The sequence below is a fragment of the Chamaea fasciata genome, unplaced genomic scaffold (genome assembly GCF_029207755.1).
Source record: "Chamaea fasciata isolate MVZ Bird 193981 ecotype frontalis unplaced genomic scaffold, bChaFas1.0.hap1 SCAF_12, whole genome shotgun sequence".
NCBI classification, from domain to species: Eukaryota; Metazoa; Chordata; class Aves; order Passeriformes; family Sylviidae; genus Chamaea; species Chamaea fasciata.
The window spans coordinates 18576466-18601880 of NW_027094097.1; the positions used below are offsets into that span (position 1 = coordinate 18576466).

The window sequence follows — 25415 nt, forward strand, 5'->3', positions numbered from 1 at the left end:
CTCTGAACCCATGGACTTTCTTGGTGATTTACAGAGGAGTCCCCCTAAAGCGTGTGTCTTCTCCTCTGGATGTTTCTTGTCAAAACACATTGTCATTCTTCTGACCCGCCCTTGGACAAGCTCTCCCACCAAGTGACCTGATTCTAGCCACTCTCTAGGTATCTTTGGGTTTTAGTTCACCTGCCTTTTCCTCCAGCACCTCCATCTCTGGTTCTTGGAGCTCAGCACTGACCCCTGAGATCTGCTCCAAGTTTGAGCACCCCTCTGTTCCCTGATGGAACATGATTCCTGACCCTGTACAGCAGGATACAGTGGTTTCCTAGCTCAGACACACCTCCTGAGGTCGACAGGACAGATTTTCCACGTCGTGGAAAGGGGCTCTCTACTGGGCCCCGCTCTGCACTTCTTGGGAGAAAGCAGGGAAAATCTTAATTTGGATATATTTCGTACATATAATTCTCTGGATTTTGGCAGAGCTGAGAACGTCTCATATGTCTTCCTCATGGTATTCAGTGTCAGTCTTACAATAATTTCTTTGCTAATTTTCCATCAAATCTCTGTATTATTGAGGTTATTGCCTGAAGACAACGTGCAATTAGCAAATTTTGTCACTTACCCCACGCTGGCAGTTAGGGTGTAAATCAGCGATTAACCAAGGCCTCTGCTCCAGACAGGTTAAGTGGGGTGAAGGCCAGATCTGTTCCTCAGCAGTGAGTGTTGGTGAAAGCACAGCGCCGCTGAGGGGAGGATCCCCATCTGGAGCAGCCTTGGTTCTCATGGGACAGCAGAGCCTCCTGCCAGCCCCGTGCTGCTGCAGCCCTGCCCCACTGCAGGCACTCACATTCCTCCGGACTCAGGTGTCTCCCAGGTCTCTCCGTGCCCCATCACTCCGTGCTGCTCGCCCCCAGCGGCTGTGCAGTGTCTGCTCCCTCCCCAGGCCCTCGGCCCCCCAGGCCCTTCGAGGCACAGTGCAGGACGCAGGGGCCCATTTCGGCCTCTGCAAGGCACTGTTCCCCTGGGTCAGCTGTGGGGTGCCCTGTTTGTGGGGTGGCACGGGCCCTGGCAGTCCCAGCTGGGAGCTGTGTGTTCCCCAAAGGCAGTTCAGGGTCACGTCCAGCACCCCGCGTTCCGGCAAAGCGCTACAGAACGTGCCCGCATGTGAGCTGCAGCACAAAGCTCATTAATTTTAATAGCTATTGTGAACTTCACCCATCCACAGACTTCTAAGCAAAGCACCTCGAGAGGCTGGAGCAAGTGTTCTCCCTGCACGTTAAGGATGCTCTGAAGGGCAGATGTGGGCACGGGGCAGGGGCAGTGCCACAGCAGCGTGGCAGCTGTGCAGCCAGGGCTGAGCCTGCCAGGGCTCTCCCTCTCTCAGGAAACTGGGTGTATGCTGCAGATGAGAACAAGTAAAGGAGCCAAAACCCAGAGGTTTTGGTTATATGCTGTGCTTTTTCGGAATTAACATATGAATTCTTAGGGAGATTAACATGGTTTTTGAATTCGTATCATGCGCTTGAGATTCAGAGATAAATCTTTTGAGTTTTTCTTACCTGGTCATTGAGCAGATGTCTCTCTGGTTTCTAAGGGAACTTTGACCAGCAGAACCCAAAAAATAAAAACCCAAAGGAGGGCCTTTCTCCCTTTGCACCCTCTGCTTCCCCCCAGCCTGCCTGTGGATGTTGTACTTAATAAAGCAGGAGCTGGAGCAAGCCAAGGGTCTCTCTTTGCCAGTCTGCTTTGTCAGGGGGTGTAAGCTGAACTTGTGTGTCCCCATCTGCTGAGCCAGTTCATTACAGGTGCTGCATGGCCAAGGTCACACGTGTCCTTGCAGCACTTTGATAAGCTCTGGGAAAGGTGTGAAGTGTTTGTTCCCAAAGGCATTGGTCCTACAGCATGGTGTGTTGCTGCTTGGACACATCCAGCACGGCTCCCGAGCAGGGGGAGGACTGACCAGAGCTGCTACAGCTTGAGCTGCACTGGTCCCAGGTGCCAGAGGAGGTGTACCTGGCTTGGTGTCTCTGGAAAATAAGAATAATCTGTAACAGAGATGTATTTACAGCTGGGAATGATGGTGTTGAATACTTGTCTCTGTCTGTCACTGGCTGGACGAAGCCCTGGCTGCGGTGTCTGTCAGAGCTCGTGGAGGAAGCACGCTGTGATGGCAGATTTCCTTGTGTTCCCTCTTGTTGCACAGCTGGAGCAGTAGCTTTGGTGGTAAAGGGAAATAATCCCTGTAACCCTAACCCCGCATCCCACTGATTTAGGGAGATGGGAAGGAAGGAATTGATATGGAAACCGATTCTTCAGACTTGTTTGTGTCCACATCTCCAGGATCTCCTACTAACTGGCATGTAGGGAGCCACAGCAGAGCTGAGCTGTCTGCTGTGATGAAGGTGTTTACTCCTTCCTGGACTTGATAACCACTGCCTTGCCCAGCACAGCCACAGACTGGGAACTGCCCACAGGCTCTGGAGAGGAAAGCAGAGTTTTGCCTTTGGGGAGTGCAAATCTTGCTGTAATTGGGTGCTGAGTTTGGGTCCTGTCGATGAATGAATTATTTGTGTGTTTACTTGGAGAAGTTGAAATGTTCAAGAAAATACTGCCTAGCTGGTCTCTGATGAACTTTTTTTTTTCAGAAATTATTTTTTCTCTCAACATTTGCAGCCTGGGTTGTGTGGAGTTCTAGGTATAAGTGGGTATTATGGGGGTAGGAAGGGGCAGACCAAGCTCCTTACGTGGAGGAGCAGGTAGCAAATCACCCCTCGGAGGACTTAGAGAATTAGCATGGTTGTGGTGCTGTGCCTGGCACAGGTTGTTCAAAACCTCTGAATTTGAGAAAATGGCACCGTCCTACCCAGACAGCAGCTTCCCTGCCTCAGCTGGTCAAAAGGGAGAGCAGGGCTGTCCATGCAGCTGGTGCTGCCAGGCTGTGGGCAGGAGGGAAGGCACTCGTGGCCTCGGAGGGCAGTCCAGAAGATGAGCATGGAATGGTGGTCCAGTGCCTTCGGTGCAAACCCCAGCTGACCTTGCCTTGTTTTCTGCTTTTCCCTTTCATGTTTTGCAATGATAACACGACTGTAGCTAAGTTACACTTCCCACATCAGTAATTCCCACCCTTCCTGCTTACAACAGGTTGAAAACTAGTCTGGTTTACTAAAACACACAAAGAGAAGCCAGCAGACAAGGAGACCAAAATTTCAACTTTTTTTTTTTTTTTTTTTTTTACATTTAGCACTCTGTGTTTATCTCAGTTTCTTATTGGTCACATATGGTTTGTCATTTCTTTTGTTGCTACTTTTGCTTACCACTTACCTGAAAGGGCCTTTTGGTGCCAGCAGCATAATTTAAGTATTCTTCAGCAGTCAGTTTCAGGAGGGTAAGAGGAAAAGCATTAGCAGCGTATTTTGAGAAGCCACTCCCACAGGATGCTGTGGAAGTAGCTGCCTCTTCCTTTTAGGTGCTGCAAGTGGAGGCTCTTCCCTGCTCAGCAGTGTGGTGTAAAGTACTGTAAAGATGCTGCACTATGAAATGCAGCATCTTTACACTTGAAACAAAGGGGGATCTCCTTTATTGATTGCTGCTTCATGTGCTGTGCATCCAGCTCCCTCATGGCATGCAGAGGAGTTATGTAAAGACTCAGGTTCAGTAGCTTTGTACTGGAAATCGTGTCCTGAGGTCACAGCTCAGCACAGCACCACTGGGGCTGACGAGGCCTTACCCCTTCCTAGCTGGTCTTTGAACACACATCGCTGGTGTTTGTCTTCTGATTCATAAACTTTTGATTTATAAAGACCCTGCAATGGCAAGTAGACCTATTGTGCTTAGGGGGATATTTCATGAACTACTTAGGAAGTTTATAAAACAGACTCCCTAGATTATGGAGCAAGGGGGTATCTGTTTTGTAAGGAACATGTTATGAAATGAATTTGTCTCTAGGCCTAACTTAATTATTTTAATGATCCCACTGGTGGTTGTTGTAGGTGTCGTTCTGTGTGCATATTGTGACCTACATGCTTGTGATCATTTGTGAAATCTAAAGATTTAAAAATACATTGGACCTTATTATTTCCTTACCTCCTTCCACTGAAATAAATGGAGGTGGTTTGGATGTTGGTATGTTGGGCCAGGTCTCTCTTCCAGTGAAGTCAATGAGAGTTTTACTGTAAGCTTAAATGAAAAGAAAGCAAGTCCTATTGTTTTAGAAAATGCGCCAGTTAATAGACCTGGCCAAAATAATCCTTAGTGTGACCCTGTTGTCCTGTGTGGAGTTAAAACAGGGCTGGAGCTGGGGAGCTGCATGGTCAGGAGTTACCTGAGCACTGCAGTCAGATGCTGCTGCTGGGTGTCCACAGTGCTCGGTCTCAAAGACTTCTGAGGGTGTAAAACCAACAGTCAAGTGAGCAAGAAGTGTCCTGCCCTTAGGGGTGCATGCACAAACCTCTCCTGGCCTTCCCAAAGACATCACTCCGCTGGTTTTGAAGGAGTTCCTTTAAATTTGTATCTGTATAACTGAAATCAGAATTAATCTATTCATGGGTTAATGAAATCTTTAAGAACAAAGTGCATATTTAAATAGAAGAAATATGCAGGCATGCAAACACAGGATTCACATGTGGAAGCAGAAGGGAAGCTGGATCTCTGGAGCACAGAGCAACAAGCTGGTGTGGAGGATGCTGGGCGGGAGCTGGTGCAGGCTGTGCCCTGTGCTGCTCTTACCCCCAGGAACGTGGCTAAGTTTTTGTGATGTGAAATGTAATAAATTGATGAGCATGGCTAGGCCTTGCAGTGCCTCAGCTTGTTCCCTTGTGCTGTCCTGAGGTTAAATGCATGATCTGATGGCAGGGACAGGTATTGTCAGTCACTGTCATTGCTGCTGTAACTCCACTGATACAGAATTACACCAGGTTGGTGGCTTTCCTAACCCAGACCTACAGCTGGGAGAAGCTGCAGAGCTGGAATTAAACTGCAGAGTTAGAAACTCACTTCTCCATGCTCTGTCCACCCAACTGCCTACTCCTTCATCTCAGCTGCTGTGATTAGCACGTACTTCATTCTTTTGATGCTTAAAAATGAAATGGCTACTGTAAAAACTTTACGGGGTTTGTTTTTACCTGTGTTGCTCTCACTTGAAACTCTGCCAGGCAGGACAGCTCTTAGCTTCACAAGAATGCTTGATTGTGTTCCTTCCTGATGCAGGCACTGAGAACTGCCTGTCTGTCAGCTGGGCGCCAGGGCACAGAGGCAGAGCACAGGAATTTGGTGTTCACCTGTACTGTGTTAAATTGACTCTACTGCAGTATGGGATGTGTTCAAAGGCCAAAATTGCTGCTTTTTTGTCTGCTGAGGATCACATAAAGCAAAACCTGGGAGGAGTCCTGCAACAGGGTGCTGGGAAGTTATTATGCAGCATTTAGACCATTCCTCTTGGTCAGACTCAGAAGGGATCAGTGGCAAGCACTGGAAACTGAGATTTTCACCGTAAAGCTGAAACACTGGAGGAATCCCAGTGCACAGGGCAGGCTCCTGTTTCACCTCCCTCCTAATGGAGTGCAGATGCTGCCAGTGCTGCAGGTAATCTGTTTAGATCTGGGAGGTGCTTTGGCAGCAGCAAATCTCTCTCTTGAGAAAGTGGACAATGAAAACCAGGGACTCGCTTTAAGCTCTTTGGTGTCATACTGTGTTAGGCCAACAATTTGTACCAGTGCAATTTACACCAAAGGCTGCAGCTTTGGCATTTGGGGAATGTGGTGTGCAGGCTGCTGCCTGAACTCTGCCCTTGCAGAGCTCACAGGCAGTTCCACGGGCAGGTTTGACTCGTGGAACTCCATGGGAACCAGTTCATGACAGTGGAGAAACTGGGTCCTCTGCTTGTGCCAGGGTTGTCTTGGAGGGAGCAAGGGCTGAATTTTGGCCAGTAGTACATAAGATTGCTGTTGAATGAGAAAAAAAACCTCAATGGCTGCTTTTTAGTCTTACAGAGGGGGGATAATAAAGCTTGGAGTTAATACCAGTTTCAAACATATTTCTTCTTTGTTTCACATCCAGTTGTATTCTGTTTGCAGGCACGTGGGTTAAAATGGGGGCCTGCTGCTGCTTCCAATTAAATCAGAGGATGTTTTGGCCTTGACTTTGCTGGAACCAGAATCAAACCCATGACCAGAGTATTGTATTTAAGAATGAACTCTCAAAGTCACACAAGAAAGTCAGGTTCAGCTTTCAGTAGGTCATCAGAATTTAACAGTTAACAGATTACTTATTATTTGAAAGTTTTTGATAAGCTTAATGTTGTAGGGCAGGTGTCCTCTGTGCAGCAGGTGTATTGCTGTCTCCTTCCTGGGTGTGGGTTCCTTCTCTACAGCCCCTAGACAGGAGCTCCTTTTTTTGGGAACATGACTGTGGGGATGGACTGTGGTGGTGCATTGTTTCCTTTCTGTCCCTGCTCTCCTGCTGCAGAAGTGAAAACCCGGCTGGAAATTCCTCTTTGTTTCGCCTCATTTGCCAATGGCTCGGGCTCAGCAGCAAAAAACTTAAACAAACCTTCCTGCTTGGTGTGGCTCTGTGGGCTTTGGGGTTTGTTTTCTCTTTGAAATAGCTTTTTAACAAGTTTTTCTTGATGTATGCAGTTTCTTTAAATGAACAGCCAGGAAAAATACATTGGTTGCAGCTTAATCGAAAGTTAGAATAAACATTATTCGTTCATCATTTGAAGCATGATAATAGAATGTGGATGGAGAGAGCTGGATGCAACTTCTCAATCATACACATGTTTGTAGAGAAACAGGACCAGTGACAGATCCTGTAACTTCTGCAGTGCCTGCTCCAGAGCAGGGGCTGATGTGAGCTGTGCTGTACTGTCCTGCAGCAGTTTTCATGCTGGGACTGGGCAAAATCAGTGGAGTTTACTCAGTGGAGGACACAAGGATGGGCTGCAGAAACAGCAAATGGAGCAAGAATGAATTATTGTCAGCAACAGGAGAGCCGCACCAGCTGAGTGGGTCAGCATACCAAGGAAATGTCTGAGCAGCAGGGGCAGCTGCTTGTAGGCAGAAAGCTGATTTATCAGTACCCAGAGACTGGAATCATTCCTGTTCCCAGCACTGGGGATGCCAGTGGAGCGCAGGCCACTGTGGGCACCAAGGGTCACTGGGTGTCCCTGCTCAGCCCAGGTGATGCAGAGTCCTGGGCAGCCTGTGTCTGGGAACTATTTCCTGTGAGTCTGGAAATAAAGGAGATAATGAGAGGAAAAAAAACTGCTCAGTTTTCGTATGTCTGGGATTAGAAGTGAAGGTCTGTGGTTCCAGCAGGTTAGACGTTCTAGCTGTGACCGTGAGCAGTGCGTACCAAAGTCAGTGTCTTGGTTGTCACCGTTTGTGCTTTATAAAAGGTTGTGAAGCCCTTGAGTCAGTGAAAGCCCTCTTCCTCTTGCTGAAACGTGCTGGTTTCACAGCACCCACACATGCAAAAGATGTGGAGGGCCAGACTCACACTCTGAAAGGGAAATGAGTTCCATTTGAAATTTTCCCTGCCTTCGCTGAGTCTCAGCGGGAGTTTCACTCTTGACTTCAGCGAGGGAGCATTTAGCCCATTTGTATTATAATGTAACCAGTGTCTGCATGTTTCCAACCTCCCAGCATGGCCAGTTGTGCTGGGGTGTTGGGGATGGAAGTCATGCCCAGGTGTAGTCAGATTGAAAACCTTAGTAAAATACTGGGTTCTCCTCCACTTGGAGTTACAGGAAGAGGGTGAGCAGCAAGAGAGCTGGTGTTTGATGCAGCTACCCAGGGCCCTTGTGGCACCGTGATTAGGGGAAAGGGATGGTTAAAGGAATAGCAAGAGAAGACTTGTACAGGCAGGAATGTTTTATTTGAAATTGGTCTCTTCTCATGTGTTAACAACTTAATTTTCTTGAGTGCCTGCAACTCCCACAGAGTGAGCTCCAGCACAGTTCATGCAGGATTGGGACCTTTGGAAAACTGGGGAACACTTTGCAAAACTAAGATGCTAGTGTTGAATTTTGGTTTAAATTAAAGAATTTTTGTTCTGAGTCGATTTTCATGACCAATATTTAGTGTCAATTATGTGTTGAGAAAATATGAGAGGCCCAGAATCCTCACAGGCCTCAAATCAGAGCAGCAGGAACAATGGCATAATAGAGGATACAATATAAATTTATAGTAATGTTTTTTATCTTCCCCAACAATTTAGGCAAAAGTTCAGTTAGAATGAAGTAAAAGGCCCAAGGAGAGAAAAAAACAGCCTGAATGTTATACTGAAAAAAATCAATAGCACCCAAAATCCGGCTCACATGCTTCTTTAACTTCAAGTCCACAATTTAAAATCAAGAGGGGAATTCCCGGCTAGATGGATATTACCTACGGTGCAGCAACTTCTGTGTAGTCACTGGATCTCGGTGTATTTCATTGCAAGAATAATGTTCAGCTCCTACCCTAAACACGTCCTGTGTTTTGAAGGCTCATAGTGTCTTGTAGTATTATTTGGTTACTTTTGTTAAAGTTATGCGAGTCAGCCAGACTCTGCTGTTCTCCCTCTCCCCACACAGTTGTGCTTGGTGGGAGCAGGGGTGGCAGAGCTGGCCTGTCTGGCACTACAGTAACAGCTCCATGTGGGATTGGGATGGATCCTCACCCCTGACGTGGTCAGAGCCCTGCTCTGCTCATGGTTACTCCAGAGCAGCCCAGCCAGACAATGAGAATCGGACGGTTAAGCATCATAAATCATGGGAGGCTCTTTGTCACTGTCCCTGGTGCAAAAGATGAGCAAGCCGTGTCGGTGGCAGGTGGGGAACTTGCAATGAAGAAATCCACATTGTGCCTGTATTTGAGAGTTACCTTTTTTTTCCCTTTTTGAACACAGCAAATGCTTTTCATCGGTGATGAGTTAAATAGGTGCGGTGGGGTGCTGATGTGTGTGGAGCAAAAGGTCTGTGTCCTCTGTGTGTGTATCTGCTGCCCTTACCTATGGATGTAGGCATGTGCCAAATGAAATTAAAGGAGTCGTGATACAGCAATTAACATGCTAGACATGTTTGTTAAGTGAAGTATTTTAATAGCTGCTAACACACTAAAACCGACAAACTCTTGAATAAGGCAGACTGGAATCATCAGCCTGAAGAAGGGCAGTGTCCTGCCTCCATTGCTCTGCTCCTGTTGGTGACCCACAGGGAGAAACTGGCTGCTGAGGAATTGGGGATAAGTGACCGGTGCTGATGGGCCTGATTCCACCAGCAGGTGGAGGGTTGAGGGTTAATTCCTTTGTGAACCTGGTGAGAATGAAAAGCTTGGAAAGGAAAGCTTGCAGGAATCTCAATTCCCTTAGTATTTGGTGTGCTCACTGTAATTGTTTGACCACTCCTCCTCCTCCCTGTTGGGATGTGTGGCTGAAGGGTTACAGGGCCAGAGTGGCTCTTGACTAGAAAGAGAATTTTTTCATTCAGGAAAAGACACAGGCTTTCCTGTCTGGGATTAGTGTTTCCACTTCCTTGTCTTACCTGCTCATTTATGTCGACTTGATGCTGTTTCTACAAATTAAGAGATAAGTGTAGTGCATCAAAATATGAATGCGCACACATTTCCAGGAAATTATATATCAAAGTCATCTGCTAAAGTGTCTTAAATGTGGAGCTAGGCTATAAACAACAAGCATCTCTCACCCTTACCATGAATGCTTTGTGGTATTTCAAAAATAATAGGTAATTTCCACTTCAGTGGATTTTATTACCTGTTGCTCCAGTGGACTTTAGTTGATAGTAACAGTGAACAGAAAACAGAATCGTCCATGGCTTTGTTTTAACTACAAAATCCATTATACACCTAATTTTGCTTTTTTAAGTGGTGGCATAGAAAGAAGAAAGAAAATCCTTCCAGAGCTTCCTAAGAATGATTCTGCGTGGTAGATGATAATGTTCTTTATGGATTATTGACTTTTAAAAATACATGTTGATACTATACAGACTAGCTCTGATCTGTAACAAAAATAGATATTGTAGCCTGAACAGCAAAATATGAAGTATTAAATCGAGGTAATAGATTTAATAGGAGCCTGCAGTTCCTTCAGGTGCTCAATAGTTAATGAGTGTAATATCCTTCAGAAGCATGGCAAAGTGAGCATATGGCTCGAAAACTCCTATGGCATTCCAGGATCAGCACTGGGAGGCAGGAACAGGAATTGGAGATGGATAAACGTGTTACCTTGTGAGTTACCTCCTTGGAGTGAGTTGACCCTGGCTGGACTGCAGGCACCACCAAAGCTGCTCTCTCACCCCCCACAGCTGGACACGGGAGAGAAAATATAGTGAAGGTTCATGAGTTAAAGACTGGGAGAGATCACTCAGGAAATACCATCACAGGCAAAACAGGCTGGAATTAGAGATATTAGTTGGATTTATTTCTAACAAAATCAGAGCAGGATAGTGAGAAGTAAAATAAACCTTCCCCCCAGCCCCCTCCTTCCCAGCTCTGTCTCCTCCCCTGATGGCACAGGGAGGCAGAGAATGGGGGTTTTGGTCAGTTCATCCCCCCCAGCTTCCCCTGCTGCTCAGGGAGAGGGGCTGTTCCTCTGCAGTGTGGTGGGGTCCCTCCCACTGGAGAGTTCTGCAGCAACTTCTCAGATGTGGCTCCATCTCACGAGCAGCAGCTCTCTGGGACCTGCTGCAGTGTGAGTCCCTCCCCGACTGCTGCAGCGTGGGTCACTGTTCCGTGGGGTGCAGTCCTGCAAGGACAGGCTGCTCCAGCCTGGGAGCAGGGCCCTCTCTCCACTGGGTCTCCCACTGGATCACAGCCTCCTCCAGGCATCACCTGCTCCGGCCTGGGCACCTCCCCAGGGGCTGTGGGTGGATCTCTGCATCCCCCGTGGATCCCCACGGGCTGTGGGTGGATCTCTGCATCCCCCGTGGATCCCCACGGGCTGTGGGTGGATCTCTGCATCCCCCATGGATCCCCATGGGCTGTGGGTGGATCTCTGCATCCCCCATGGATCCCCATGGGCTGTGGGTGGATCTCTGCATCCCCCATGGATCCCCACGGGCTGTGGGTGGATCTCTGCATCCCCCATGGATCCCCATGGGCTGTGGGTGGATCTCTGCATCCCCCATGGATCCCCACGGGCTGTGGGTGGATCTCTGCATCCCCCATGGATCCCCATGGGCTGTGGGTGGATCTCTGCATCCCCCATGGATCCCCACGGGCTGTGGGTGGATCTCTGCATCCCCCATGGATCCCCACGGGCTGTGGGTGGATCTCTGCATCCCCCGTGGATCCCCACGGGCTGTGGGTGGATCTCTGCATCCCCCATGGATCCCCACGGGCTGTGGGTGGATCTCTGCATCCCCCATGGATCCCCACGGGCTGTGGGTGGATCTCTGCATCCCCCGTGGATCCCCACGGGCTGTGGGTGGATCTCTGCATCCCCCGTGGATCCCCACGGGCTGCAGGGGCACAGCTGCCTCACCATGGGCTGCACCACAGGCTGCAGAGGAATCTTGGCTTTGGCACCTGGAGCATCTCCTCTGCTCCTTCTCCACTGACCTTGGTGTCTGCAGAGTTGTTCCTCTCACGTGTTCTCACCTTGCTCTTCTCTGGCCACAATTCCAACTGTGGAGTTACTTTTTTTTTTTTTCTTCTTAAATCTCTTATCACAGAGGTGTTCCCACCATTTCTCATTGGCCCAGCCTTGGCCCGTGGCCCATCTGTCTTTGGAGCTGCCAGGGGTTGGCTCTGCCAGACATGGAGGAAGCTTCTGGCAGCTTCTCCCAGAAGCCACCCCTGTACCCCCTCTGCTACCAAAGCTTGGCCCTGTCAACCCAATACACTCCCCCACCCTTCTGCTGAGATTGCACTGTGCTGCTTGATGCTCTTGTGAAAAACCGCGGCTTTGGTGCCTCTGTTTTGTTCTCACAGGTCAGTTTTGTTTGAACATCTGTGCTAGCTCACCTGTGTCATCAGGATTGACAGGTCTGGGGCTGAGGGATGTCAGGCAGTGCCTGTAGGACTCTGGCCCCTGAGCCTGCCTTGCTGCAGGGTGGGTGCTTGCCCCAGCTGTGTGGGTGTCAGGAGAAGGAGCCCCTGGTCAGGGTGGCTGGGGCCCATGGAGGGGTGGTGGCCTGTCTGACACTTGATGCCAGCACTGCACCTGGGACTGGAAGTTGGTTCCTGATCTGGTACCTGCTTTTGCCAGAAGCTCCTCTTGGGGCACCTCGCTGTGCCTTCGGGCACACGTGGCTGCTTGGATGTTGTAGTTTGCAGAGCAGCAGTTTGTACCCAAAGTTTAACACTCGGGCTCACGCACACACAGTTTTTCCTCGTCCCTGTCCAAACAAAAGGTGCTTAAAATTCTCCCCAGCTGAAACAGCCTCCAAGCCAGGCACACCGCCTGCAGCAGTCTTAAGGGCTGAAGATATCTTTGATTAAAGTGGAAGAGCTGCAGGGGCAAAGTCTCACAGGGTTTCTGCTGCACTGGGCAGCCAGGTTGGGCGGGCACCAACCATGCTGCAGCCCCTGCCTCTCCTCAGTGCTTTCTTCTCTCAGCTGCAGAAGCGCTTAAAATCACAGCTCAGGGAGCAGGGAGGGAGGGTGTGGTACAGCCATACAACTGGCGCACTAATTGGAGCTGAAGTTTTAAACTGAGGCAGAAAAGAAAACCTGCTGCAGCCAGATGCAACTTCTGGCCACGTTGCTCGCTGTAAGGGCGTGAGGGAGCTTGTGTCCTGGCAGAGGCAGTGCCTTCACACCTCTCTCATAACTCCCGCCAGGCCAGAAGGCAGAAGACACCCATCTGCTGGGTTATCCCTGTCTTCCTCTGGCCAGCCTGGCTGCTTTTCAGACAGGCTGGGTGTTTTGAGGTAGCTCCCTGAGGAAAGCAGCTGCAGGTGCTTTCCCCAGCATGGTTTGGGTTGCTGGGAACTTGCGCACAAATCCAAACAGTTTTGTAGAAATCATGGAAATAGGAGAAATGCTGCTGGGAAGGTCTGACAGCACTGTCCACTGCCCACTCAGCCTGTGCAGCTTCAGCTGGGCTGTGCGGTGCCAGCTGAGAGCCGGCTCCTGGCACAGGCACTTCAGAGCCTTTCCACAGGACTTTCCCAGCAGTGTGTGCCTTGTGATGGGACAAGGAGCAGACTGATAGACGCGGCTATGTGAGCAGCAGTGCCAGACACAGTGCAAGGCCTGTCAGGCACCTCTGCTCCAATTCATGGCATTTTTTTCTCTTCCAAGCAGATAACTGTATCTATCCTACCCACCTTGAGCAAATATTTAAGAGATAAGCAGCCCTGTTTGTGCTCAGCAGCAATGACTGGACTCTGCTCGTGCACCAGGGATGCTTTGCTAGCGTGTCCTGCAGGGCAGTTTCAGGCCATGCTCAGTGTCCCACCTCTGAACAGCCCTCTTCTCCCTCTCTGTGGCATTTCCCACAGAGCCACCTTCTCCTCCTCCAGCTCCACAGCCAGGCCCAAAGCCAGGTCCAGCTGGCAGCCCCCGTAAAGCTCAGGGAGCTCTGCAGAGCCTGTGCGGGCTCCGCTGTGTGTTTGCTCTGGGGGCAGGGTCAGCAGGGGGGACACCCAGTGCAGCGCAGCCCCACCATGATTGCAGGGCCCACAGACAGGCATTTCTCCCTTCTTCCCCGGCCCTCCCCTAAAATTAGGAAAGAGACACGTTTTAATGACAGTTTGCTGAAATGTGCGTTCCCTGCTGGTTTGACATTGGGCAGGAAAAGTGTCTACAAAATCAATTTTTAATAAATGTAAACAACTAAATTATGAATGACAAAAATATCACTGAACAGTTAAATATTAATCATGTAATTACTTAAATTAATACTTTCAGTGCAATATTGTGATAGAGAGTTCTACTTCTGCTGTGTCACTGCACTGTCCAGAGCAGTGCACGGGGCCCGACAGGTCCACAGTGGCCCCCACAGCGGAGGGGCCGGGGGGCCTTAGGGCCTCATGGTGCCACAGCCCCAGTTGCTGGTTGTCTCACAGGTCCCACGATACTGGGTGCTCTTCTTAAGACCTCTGGAACCAGATTTATTAGGAAAGAACTTCCATTTTCTGTTGAAAATAAAGCTGGCGAGAAAATCGCTAAACTGGCCCAAACCAGAGAGCAAACTGCCCCACCCCAAAAACTTCTCTGTCCCAAAGTGCCATGACACTCCCCAACAGCTGTGTGTGATGTGCAGACCCACAGCTGTGCTCAGTGATGATCTTTGGGAAGACCAGAGGTGCTCTGGAGGGGGCTGGGGGTGCCAAAGCCCTGTCTGCTTCTGAAATGGCGTTGGGAGAGTTGATGAAGGAGGTGGTGCGCTGTGAGCTCTGCTGCGGGGGCTGGACTTACTGCCCTGCAGGCCCCCTCTGCGCTCCTGCCTCGACAGGTGCTGCGGGAGCCTGCAGGCTGGAAAACTGGTCACCAGGATAAGGGGGGTGGGCAGCAGCCTTCTGTAGGTGCTTGTGGGCAGCACAGGGCTTCTCTCCTTGCCCAAGAAACTAAGAAAAGAATTTACTGGCACTCTTGTCCTTGTGGGCTGGCTGTCTTTGTTGTTTGTTTTTAATCTAATAAAAGAAGATCTTAATACCATAGTAAAATTGGTACGAAGCTAGAAACTCGCCCCTCGGCGTTTTGGCAAAACATTATTGAAAATGTGAAAGCCTTTAGCAGAAACAACAGAAGCACAAAGAAACAGGAGGAGTGGGATCAACAGGTTGTGTTCTGGCTCTTGGGAGAGGCAGAGAAGTGCATCCAGCCAGGGCTGGAGGTGCCGGGCCGGAGGCTGGACTGCGGCCCCGTGGTGGCTCTGTGGCAGCGGTGGCCGAGGGCAGGGAGCCTTGGAGGGCTGGGGTGGCAGCACTGCAGAGCAGTGAGCAGGCAGGTGGGAAGAGCACTGGGAGGGCAGGAGCAGCTGAGGAGGAAGAAGAGGCAGCTGGGAGGATCTGTGCACTGGGCGGATGGAGTGAGCATGGCAGGACCCGGCCAGGGCAGTGGAAGCAGTGGAAAGACACTCCTGGCATCCTTCTTAGGCTTGCAGCTGCTGGAGCTGATCCTGGCTCAGTCTGCTCCCTGTATGGAAATTAAATATTGGACACAGATTATACAAGTGTTTCTAAATTAGAAAGTGAAGCATCTCTTGCAAAAAGGTGGGAATGCTGAAGGAGTGTTCATTGTTCAGACTCGCCCTTTGCTGTAGGATCCCAGTGCGGCTCTCGTTGCCTTGTCTCCCTTTCCCCGAGCCTCTTCACAAGCATCACTGGAAGTACCATTCCTGTGTGCCATGAGCAAGTGCCTCCTGAAAGTGCCATTAACTGGTTTGTCCAGCAGTCCGGTACTGGTTGCTATGGCCACTGACAAAAACAACCCTTCCCAGGGTGACTGCTGCCCGGTCTGAGCTGCAGCAGCTCCCCGTGACTTAACTCACGGCACATGGTGGGTCACTGGAGGGAGCAGCTTCCTGAGGCTGCCAGCCAGGCTGGTTCCTCTTTTCTGGTTGATCATCAGCAGGTCTGTGCAGTGCAAAGCCCTTCCTGTCCCCCTGCTCTTGCTGACTTGCCAGCTCTCTGACAGCCTCGGTGCATTTTGCTGCTCTGCTCCTGTGTGAGGCCACCCAAGACCCGTCGCAGAGAGCTTCGTGTCCTGGTGCAGAGCAGGGAGCTGCTCTGGTCACTGTGCTCCTCTCCATAGCTGCACTCACGGTGAGGAATCCTGTCAGGAACTGTCCCTTTGAGGCATTTTGTGCTCTCACAGCATTGCATTTTCCAAAGGACTTTCCCAGGTACTGTTGAAACTGGCGAGACGGGAGAAGCGGGAGCACTTTCCCCATGCAGCGTTACAACATGCTGCAATGGAGTTGGTTCTTGGAACATAGCAGCCCCCTAAAATGTCAAATAAATCCTTAAACTATTCATCACTCTGTTTTTGGGGTGGCAGTTAAGTCTTTCAACACTCTGTGAGTTTCTTTCCCCAGCAGTAATTTTGCTGGTGAAGAAATACAGCTCAGGGCACTCCACAAAGTGGGGCCTCAAAATTCATGTTTTGTTTTCATTACCAAAAAAATGCTTTACTACATTAAAGAGTGGCCCATTAAAATTTTGTGCCCTGTCTTCTCCGCACCCTGTCGTTGTTGGCAGGCCTTCTCCCCTGCCCATGCAGAGCAGCTTTGCTTCTGCAGACTCCACAGAGAAAGGGCAGCAGAGGGGAGGAGGGTTCAGCCCCAGCTCAGCTTCTTTAGATGTAAGATCTCAAAAGTTCCAATAGCCATGCAAATTTACTCAGTAAATGTATGTACTGAACCTAAAGCTATCAGTGCTTCCTCTGCTTTCAGTGTATCCCAGCACAGCACACTGCCAAAGGAAATAAATTAACCGTCTGGTTCCTGGAATAAAATGTAACGCTGTGCAAAGCAGTATATTTAACTGTCTTGGGCAAATAAAATAACAACAAAAAAGAAAAGAGTGATTTACAGGAGCCTTACTGAACCTTGTGATTATATAAATTAAATGTTGCCAGATGAACTGGATGGTATTCTCTGATACCGTAGGAATGCTGGAGGTTGGAGAAAACAGTAAATGTTATAATTAGGGTTTAGGAGAGCACTTGGTTATTCTCACAAGTAACTCAGGCTAGCTGCATGCTGGCATGGGCATGAGAGCAGGCAGTAAAACCTGGAGCTTCCTTAATTAAGAGGGCAGAAAGGTTTTTTAGCAAAATTCAGTGGGGACTTACTAAGTCCAGTTTTATTTAATATTTCCGCCCTTTATTTAGCTAGAAATGGCGCATTAATAAATATCCAACTCTATTAGCAAGTTAGAAGACGAGAGCAAGGTGCAGCTGTGGGCCAGGGCCAGCTGTGCAGGGCGCAGGCAGGAGCCCCGGCAGGGCAGTGGGGCAGCGAACCTGCCCCTTCCCAGCCCCGGGATCACTTCCAGAGGCTGCCCACGCCGCTGGGCCGGAGCGCTTTGGCTTTGCTGGTGGCGCTGGGAGGACGGAGCAGCGGCGCTCTGGCTGCACGTTCCTCGGCAGTGCTGGACGTCGCCTGGGGCAGGGTTTGATGAGCTTGTTCTCCGGGGAAGGGGAAAGGCCTGCCCCGGTCTCGGCCAGGGACACGGGGGGGATTTCATGGGCGATTTGAGGGGCAGCTCGATAGCGGAACGCAGCCAGCTGTGGGGTAGTCTCTCTGGGAAATGGAGGAGTCCTCCCTGGCAGGATTGTTTAAGACTCGACTTTGAAAGACGAGACACTCTGCAGTTGGGAACAATGCTGCCCTGTCAGAGAGATGGACTCAATTACTTAATAGGTCGTTGCTGTCTGTCTCCTGCGTTTTCCCTTTCAAGAACATATATTCAGCTGGCTTATTTCTCATGGGAAGACAAAGCCTTGGGAGAGAAGCCAGGCCTTTGGAAGGGAGAGGCTGCGGGAGCAGCAGCCAGGCAGATGCCGGGTTTGCTCTCTGGGGAGTGGGAAAACCTGGAGTGATGTAGCTGATGTGGTCCTTTGATCCCGTAATCAGGTGATCCCCAGGGCTCACAGGTCATGCTCCCGTTTTTTCCCCCTCACAGAAGATTTGCCACGGTGCTCTCCCCCTGCCAGGCCCATCCCCAGGACTGCTGTGGTGCCACTGTGGTGCCACTGTGGTGCCACTGTGGTGACACTGTGGTGACACTGTGGTGACACTGTGGTGACACTGTGGTGACACTGTGGTGACACTGTGGTGACACTGTGGTCCCACAGGCTGTGCCGTAGGGGCTGCACGGGCCATTGGCTTCTGTTTTTCCAGAACATTGGATGGACACTGCCAGGTCCTTGCAGCCCGTCTCAGTGCTTGGGCAGCCTCTCCCTCAGCACAGAAAGGCTGGGATGGGGTTGGATCGAATGGCCGGAGGCAAGCTCGTGGCCAGGAGCCATCTCTGAAGTCACCACTTGGTCCCGCTGCACGACGTGGTGCACAGGGACGCGTAGCAGCCAGGGCCTCGTGTTCTCCCCGAAACCACCCTGCCAGGCCTGGGCTGAGCATTCCAGGGAGCTTTCCTGGTGGGGCATGGGGCTGCCTGGCAGCCCTGGCCGAGGGCAGCGGCAGCCGCGGCAGCCCCCAGTGCTCCTGTGTCCCTGCCCGCACGCCCAGGCACTGCCCTCCTGCCGGGTTCGTCACCTCATTAAGGTCCTGCATTACCTTATGCACATTGCATTGGTGCACCTAAATTGGTTGTTCTTAAGCCCCAAGGCCCTAATGAGATTTTGTCTCTTTTGCCCATCTCTTTTTCTCTCCTTTTGTTTCAGGATAAGTCGTCTGTTTAATGGCACGGAGCCTATTGTCTTGGACAGTTTAAAACAACATTACTTCATTGATCGAGATGGGGAAATTTTCAGATATATATTAAGCTTCCTAAGGACATCTAAGCTACTGCTCCCAGATGACTTTAAGGTAAGGAAAGCTATAGTCCGCAATCTGTTTTTTCTTCCCTTTCTGTCATTTGTTTTGATGCAGGTTGGTTTGTGTGCTTGACCTAAACACACTTAACTAAATGTCGCTGTTTATTTGTTAGGATTTTTACTACTTGTGTATTACACCAGGGATGTTATTATTTAATAAATGGACCGATGGTTGTCATGGATACCAAGAAAAGTTGAACTATGAAGCTTATGGCTAAATCAGTTTTTCTAAACTAATTGTATTTTCTCACATTTTTAGCTTATTTATCAGGGTATAACAACAATTAAGAGGCAACATCAGCAACTTGCACTTAGCAGGGTTTAATGCTCAGAACCTGACAGAAATGTTTTAAATTTGATACGTAGAGGACTTGAACTGTGTAAATCTATTTCTTGTTGGTATAAAAAAGAAACCCTTAAACAAGCCCATAAGGATTTGTGTTAGACATAACCAATGCAGGTGCTTTGATTTCAGGAAGTAATCTGCTCACAGTTAATGTCAAAATATTCTTGGGAGACGGAATTGACTGAGGGCTTTCTAAGGAGCAGGACATTGTTTGTATGAAGTCGTGGTGCTGGTTGTTTCTGTGCAGGCCCTGATTGTTTAAGGGCTCTCCTTTTAGCCTTGTTTGTTTGGCTCTGCACTTAGGAAACTTCAGCATTGTCACCCTTGTGTATGAAAATTAGAAGACAAAAGTGTCCAAGCTGTAGATGACAAGATTCAACAAAGGCCCTTATTCCAGGATGAAATGATGAATAAACTGGGATGGCAGATGGGGATCTGCTCAGTTAGAGGATGCAGAGCATTGCTAGGAAGGAAAGCTCCTGCTTCCTCTGAAATGCCACTTCACTTTGTTGTGCTGGCTGGGCCACAAGATCCCTTGGTCAGTTGTGGCCGAGTGAGTCCAGGGTTGTGCTGGTGGCTCTTGCTTTGGAGCAAACTGGTGCTGATGCTGCAAGCTCAGCCATTCTCCCCTGAGTTAGGATAATCACATCTGACCCCACCTGGGAGGGTCTGCAGGGGCAGGGGGAGGTTTTGGCAGTCTGGGAGGTTTGAGCTCCAGCGCAGAGGGGCTGTCCTGGGCACTGGTGAGTGGCAGATGGGCTGGGGAGGCTGCCCCATGGGATGGGGGGGAGCCGGGGAAATGAGGGCTGGCTGGGAGAAAACTCTGCAGAGAAATGGGAGAAAACCTGTGTGTAGGAGTGAGGCTGAAGTCCAGATCGACCCCAGGGGCCGTGAGGTGGGTCGAGGAGAAGTGGGGGAGGTGCAGGAGAGATGCCTTAGAGCAGTGTTTTGGACAATCCAGTGGGACAAGGTGTGAGAAGGGAAGGTGGGAGTGAAGAGAGAGGTGGTTTGAGCTGGTCGTGGCCTCGACCAGGATCCGGATTTCAGAGGCGCTCAGAACAGAACCAGCAGGACTTGGCTGGGGCCTGCAGGGGAGATGGATGCCCAGGACCTGTCTGTGCAGCCAGCCCTGGCAGGGCAGGAGAGGCTCAGGGGAGCTGGTGCTGTCCCAGCTCAGGCCGCTGCTCCAGACCAGCCCTTTGCACAGGGTTAACTGGATTTTATTTAGTTCCTCCCTGGGAGAGCTTTAGAGCAAACCCCAGGCTAATGAGGGCTCAAGAACAAAGCAAAGCATTGCTAGGTAGGGAGTAACTAAATCAAAATGCATAGAAGAATGTGCTGTAAAGCTGTATTAAAACTGCACTGTAAACGGATTTAACTTCACAGAAATCGTGTAATTTTGCCAGCATGATTAAAGTGACAGAAGACAATAATCAAAGGCAGCAAATGGAATCACTTGGTGTTTCTAAATGCAAAACTCTATTTAAGGTAAAAAACCTGACAGCTTTTCCAGTGAGACTCGCATTAAATGTTCTTTATGTCAAACAAAGCATTATCAAGTGTTTTGAATATTTATTAGTTTTTGCCCCTTAATTTAATCAAGCAGTTTATTAGCCTCAAGGTTTAGCCAAGTTGCTTTTCAACTTGAATTGCTGCTCAGATGGTTATTTTGGAAAGTTTGGAATGTTAGTACCACACCAGCATCATTGTGTTTGCTATTTCAGTGTTGTTTTCAGACTAAGTTAACACTGAAATGCAGAGAAAGTGGTGTGTGTGTTCCGAGGCTAGTGATTCTTTATTATCAAGTCTGAGTGGTGTGTTTACAGTGAATATTAATTACACTCGCAGCTACCACTAAGCCAGGACTTGGAAGTGTCTCCCAGGTCTTCCTGCTGAAAGCAGCACTCCTACGGTTCCTGTAATGTTCCTGGGTTTGGGGGTTTTGAGCCACATGAAGTGTGCTGCGGAGTGAGAGTGTGTTTGGCGGGGTGCTGCTCTGCGGGCAGCCCACAGCAGGCGGTGACGGTGCCTGGGCTGGGGCTGTGCCAGCTCCCTGTGCCTGCCCTGGCTCAGTGTCTGTGCATGGACAGGACGCTGTGAGCAGGGCACGGGGCCAGCACCCAGCTCTGCCACGCTGCTGGGTCAGGGCTGGCTGCCACACGAGCTGCTCCTTCTCCTCTGGGGCCCAAATACTCCTGCCTCCATCTCCCCTGCCCTCCGAGGGGCTGCCCCACGAGCAGCAGGTGTGACTGCACACAGACCCAGGAGCTGTTGTGCCTCCTCCTTTGAGACTCACTCCCTGCTCAGAGAGCATCAAACAAAAATAGACAAAGGCAGCGTGCGTATTGTTACTCCCTCTCAGAGGGGGAGGAGCGCAAAGGCACGGGACATCTGAGTTCTGTGTGGATTACAGAGATCACCTGTAACACCAGAATGGCAAGGCCGCCGCTCTGATTTATTAATGCAGTTACAAGATTTGTGTGCTTGCATCTGAAGTCTTCTCCAGCTGACCTCAGGAAACGGTGCAGTTGTCATGGTAGAAGTGAGCAACTTTGTTTCATAGCCGGGAGTCAGATCTTCACAGTGCTAAAAATACAAAAGAAACGTTGAGTTAGGATGACAGTTTGTTGTTTCATGTAATAAAGAATAACAAGTGAAAAATGGACAGAAAGAGCCATTTCAGCCTGTTCAGGAGTCAGCATTAGGTAGAAAAATAGAGGATGTCTCTGGTGCTGAGAGAAGAGCATCAGGTCTGTGGGACACGCGGTCTCAGTCTGTGCTGGCTGTGCCTGGGTAGCAGGCGCAGGGAATCGGCAGCACCACTGGCCTGCAGGTCACACCTCCCATCTCCTCCCCGGGAGGATGTCACCCTTGTCAGAGGTGACTGCAGAATTTAGCCCGCTTGAATTCCACCACAAAGAAAAGCTCTTCTACTGAACAAAAAGCAGAAAATCGCTTTGTGAAAGGCAAAAGGCTGCATCCTTGGAAGATCTGTTTATGTTTCCCGTGAGATCTAAATGTAGGCCAGGAGCTGTGGCTGGAGAAAGGCTGTGTGCATCCCACCTGCCCGTCTGCTCCCTTTTTCAAGTGTCCTGGCAGAACTTCCCCACTAGTTCCTGCAACAGCCACAGCAAGTCGAAGACTCCTGGTAGCTACCAAGGCCTTTTGTGGTACTTTACAGAAAAATTAAAGGCTGTACTGGCTATCTCCCCTTTCAGTCAAACAGCACCCTGCTTGTGACTGCCACTGGTGGGGGGATCACCTTTGGAGTAAAACGTGTTCCTAGGCTAAACAGAAGCAGCTCCACTCTATCACAGTGCTTGGCTCTGGTACCGCTGTTAGGGAGCTGGGAACACAGAGAAATAATGCTTGTGAGAAATGGTTGATTAAATTAATCCTACAGGACAAGGAACTCCTGGGTATTGTGCAAAATCTGCTGTGGAGTGCTGCCTGCTGCTCGGCAGCACTGCACTGCCACCAGGCTGGAGCCCCTGCGAGAGGCAGGGTGCAGGTGTCCATGGGCAGGGCCCAGGGCTGTGTGGGACAGCAGCTGTGCCCTGGGGCTGAGTTTCAGTGACCCTCAGAGCCTTGGCCACTGTGGCTGCTCCCCGCCTGCTGCAGTGAGGTGTGCCTCTCCTGGATGGGGCCAGGAAGATTCGTGTCTGCATCTGCCTTTGGCAACTTATTGAAACTATCAGCATGGAAACGTTTTCATGCAATTCCTGTGGCACCTCCCTGGCCAGGGCTCTTGTGGGTTTAATTCTTCTACATTTCATATTAAACTTCAGGGTAGGATTTGATATCTACAGTGCAAGGGTGGAAATACCTATGCCAGTATTACCTGGGCATCCTAAGCATTCAGTGCAGATAGTCCAGGGCTGGGCTCTCCCAGTCTGGTCACAGACAGAATTCTGAACAATAAAATCTGAAGGAAAAGACTGTGGGCTTGGTGTGGAGCCCATGACCCTGCCCAAGCACAGGATTCAGAGAACCAGACTCCCATGCTGTGAGCCACTCATTCTGCATTCCTGGCTCTGTGAAATCCTCTTCCCTCCCTAGACACAGTCAGATTCCCTCAGGATGCCCCAGTCCCTCCCTGCAGAAATGTCCCCTGAGAGGAGCAGAGCAGGGCAGGGCAGCCTTTGCTGCTGGTGGCCGTGGGCAGCAGTGCCCTGGGGTCACACAGGGTGTCCCTTCCCAGCACTGTCGCTGCTGGACACCGGTGAATTCCTCTTGCCTACAGAAGACACTTTTTTGTCCCCTCCACTTGTTACTGTGCTACAGCACGACAAACTCCCTTTATTGGCACTGCCTGACAGTAGGTGCCCTGATTCCCTGACATGACCTCTTGGCACCGGCACACCGCAGTTCGCAGGGTCTGTACAGGGCCCTTCTTCAGGTGCACAACCCTTTCCCTATTTGTGCTGAACCCAAGTGTGGGATGGCACAGGCATGAGAGTCTGACTTTGGAGACTAACCCCAACGCCAGACTCAACCCTGGCCATTGTAGCAGGTGCCCGCCTTGTCCCACAGAGCTGTTGTGGTGCTCCAGCAGAGCGCTGATTTCCACGCAGCCCCCTGAGGTGTGGCTCTGCCATCCTGGGAAAAATACTGGAAGAGCTGCTCCATTTGAAAGCAGGTTCTCTTCTCACAAAATGGTATCAGAATGTACAGTTTTTCCTGTTCATTTTAGGGCAAATGACAACTAGCAAGAGTCACTCAAAAGCTGCAGTTGCTGGGGTGGGGGGAGTTGGCTGTGGGAGAAGCAGGGGTGGTGTGATCCGGGTTTTCCTTGGTTTATGGCATTGCTGTTCTGGCCCGAGGGTGCAGGACCATTGAAGTCCTGTGATTCAGGATACTGTCAGCCTAGTCCAAAGCCAGTGAAGGCAGTCAAAGACTCTCTGATGTCATGGGCTTTGCATCCAGCCTCAGGAGCACTGTACTGCTCTCTGCTCTCAAAAATGAAGGGCTGTTTTTCCTATCACTGTACCATCTCTTCCAGGTTTTACTATGGAGTTTTCTTAGCACATATTCACTTGATTGATTTTACAAATAATACCTTATTTTATAGTGTCCATGAACCCAGATACTCTAAAACTGTTTTTTCAGGACTTACTGAAAACAGCAGATGACTTCCCATTGCCTTCAGAAAGTACTGGATGCTCCTGTTCACTCTGTGCATTGCATTTTCCCTTAGCATTGCGTGTTTCCTTGCTTGAAAATGCAATCCAGGGCACCAGCAGATGCCAGGTGAACATTTGGCAGGCCACTGCACACACCTCTGGAGTGAACACAGTTAGGTGGTGGACTCTGCTGATTCAGTGTCCTGCACGGGGATTTCAGACTTTTTTTTTTTTTTCTTTTTAAATTTAGGCCACTAATTCCTGTAGGTTTAACCTGATCCCCTGTTCAGTACCCAGGGAGTGTCCCTGGTGGACAGAGAAGAGGGGTGATGGTTGAGCAGAGAGTGCTGGTTTTGGGGAAGGGGAGCATACCTGCCATCAGAGGCCGAGGCTGTGGGGCTGCTGCTGGCTCACCTGAGAGCAGGCAGTGCAGGCAGCTCCACACCTCTGTGCCTGCCCTTTCCCAGCACCGCTTGTTGGTTGTTTGCAGCATGCTCTCTGCATGATTCCTTCTTTAATCTTCTGTTGTTTTCCATCTTCAAGCTGTCCCGTGAGAGTGTTGGTTGCCCTCATTTCTTCCCACTTGCTCTCATCCCTCTTCTTCTCTGCTCCTCTTATCCTCCAGTCCTTTTTTTCTCCCTCAGCCGTGTGCACATTGTCCCAACCTTAGCAGACATCAAAGAGATGTAAAGGATTGGATGTCCCTTTTGTAAGTCGATCACCTTGCCCTGTCACTGTGAATATTCATATGTCTGCAGGCTGCAGGCAGCCCTGGGGTGAAGGAGCACCTCCACTACCGGTGGGTCTGTGCTGCCAAATCTGAGCAGAGCTAACTGCTTTGGTTCAGTAATACCCTGCAGCAGGAGATTTTACAGGTTAATTCCAAACCACTGTGAAGAGTCGCACCTTTTTGTGCTGCCTGTTCATTGGCCTTTGATTCCCCCTCCTCCCTGAGTCCCGGGGCAGCAGCACACCCGTCATTTTTCATGTCATTTTGGTGCCCATTTCTTGATTGCTTCTCGTCATACCATACTTTCCAGTCCGAATTATTTCAGTCATTTCAGTTTTGACTCTTCTTTTCATTCCATTTTATTTTTCATGTCATTGGTGTGGAGCTGGCCTTTGTCCCAGGTGTTGACCTCCAGCACACCCCACGAAAGCACCTGTGGTGCAGCATTTGCATGTGTAAAGAGGGGCAGGAGCCAGGAAAGCAAACCCGGGTCTGTGCAGGGAGGAGCCCGTGCTGAGCTCGTGTTGCTCCTCTTCCCCTGGAGGCTGGAGGAGGCTGGGGGAGCCAAGTGCCCCCAGGGTCCTTGTCCTCCTCCTCCTCCTCCTCCTCTGCTGTGCCGGGGGGCTCAGCTGCCTCCTGGGGTCTGGGGATGCTCACACCCTTTGCTTCCTTGTGCTCTCACATATTTCAGCTGAGGTGGGAAGATCTGTCAGAATCTGATGAAACAATCACTGAACTGGGAATTGGATCAAGTTGGGAATTTGAATTGCCCAAAGCCCAAG

General features: G+C 50.1%; 1 protein-coding gene across 3 annotated transcripts in view; it reads left to right on the plus strand.

Annotated features, from left to right (window-relative positions):
• Positions 1-25415, plus strand: part of KCTD15 (potassium channel tetramerization domain containing 15) — a 46085-nt gene that overhangs the window by 11038 nt on the left and 9632 nt on the right. For all 3 annotated transcript variants that reach the window (XM_066194901.1, XM_066194900.1, XM_066194899.1), the window contains exon 3: positions 18282-18426. In XM_066194901.1, the coding sequence (XP_066050998.1) occupies positions 18282-18426 (145 nt within the window). The remainder of the gene's footprint in view (positions 1-18281; positions 18427-25415) is intronic.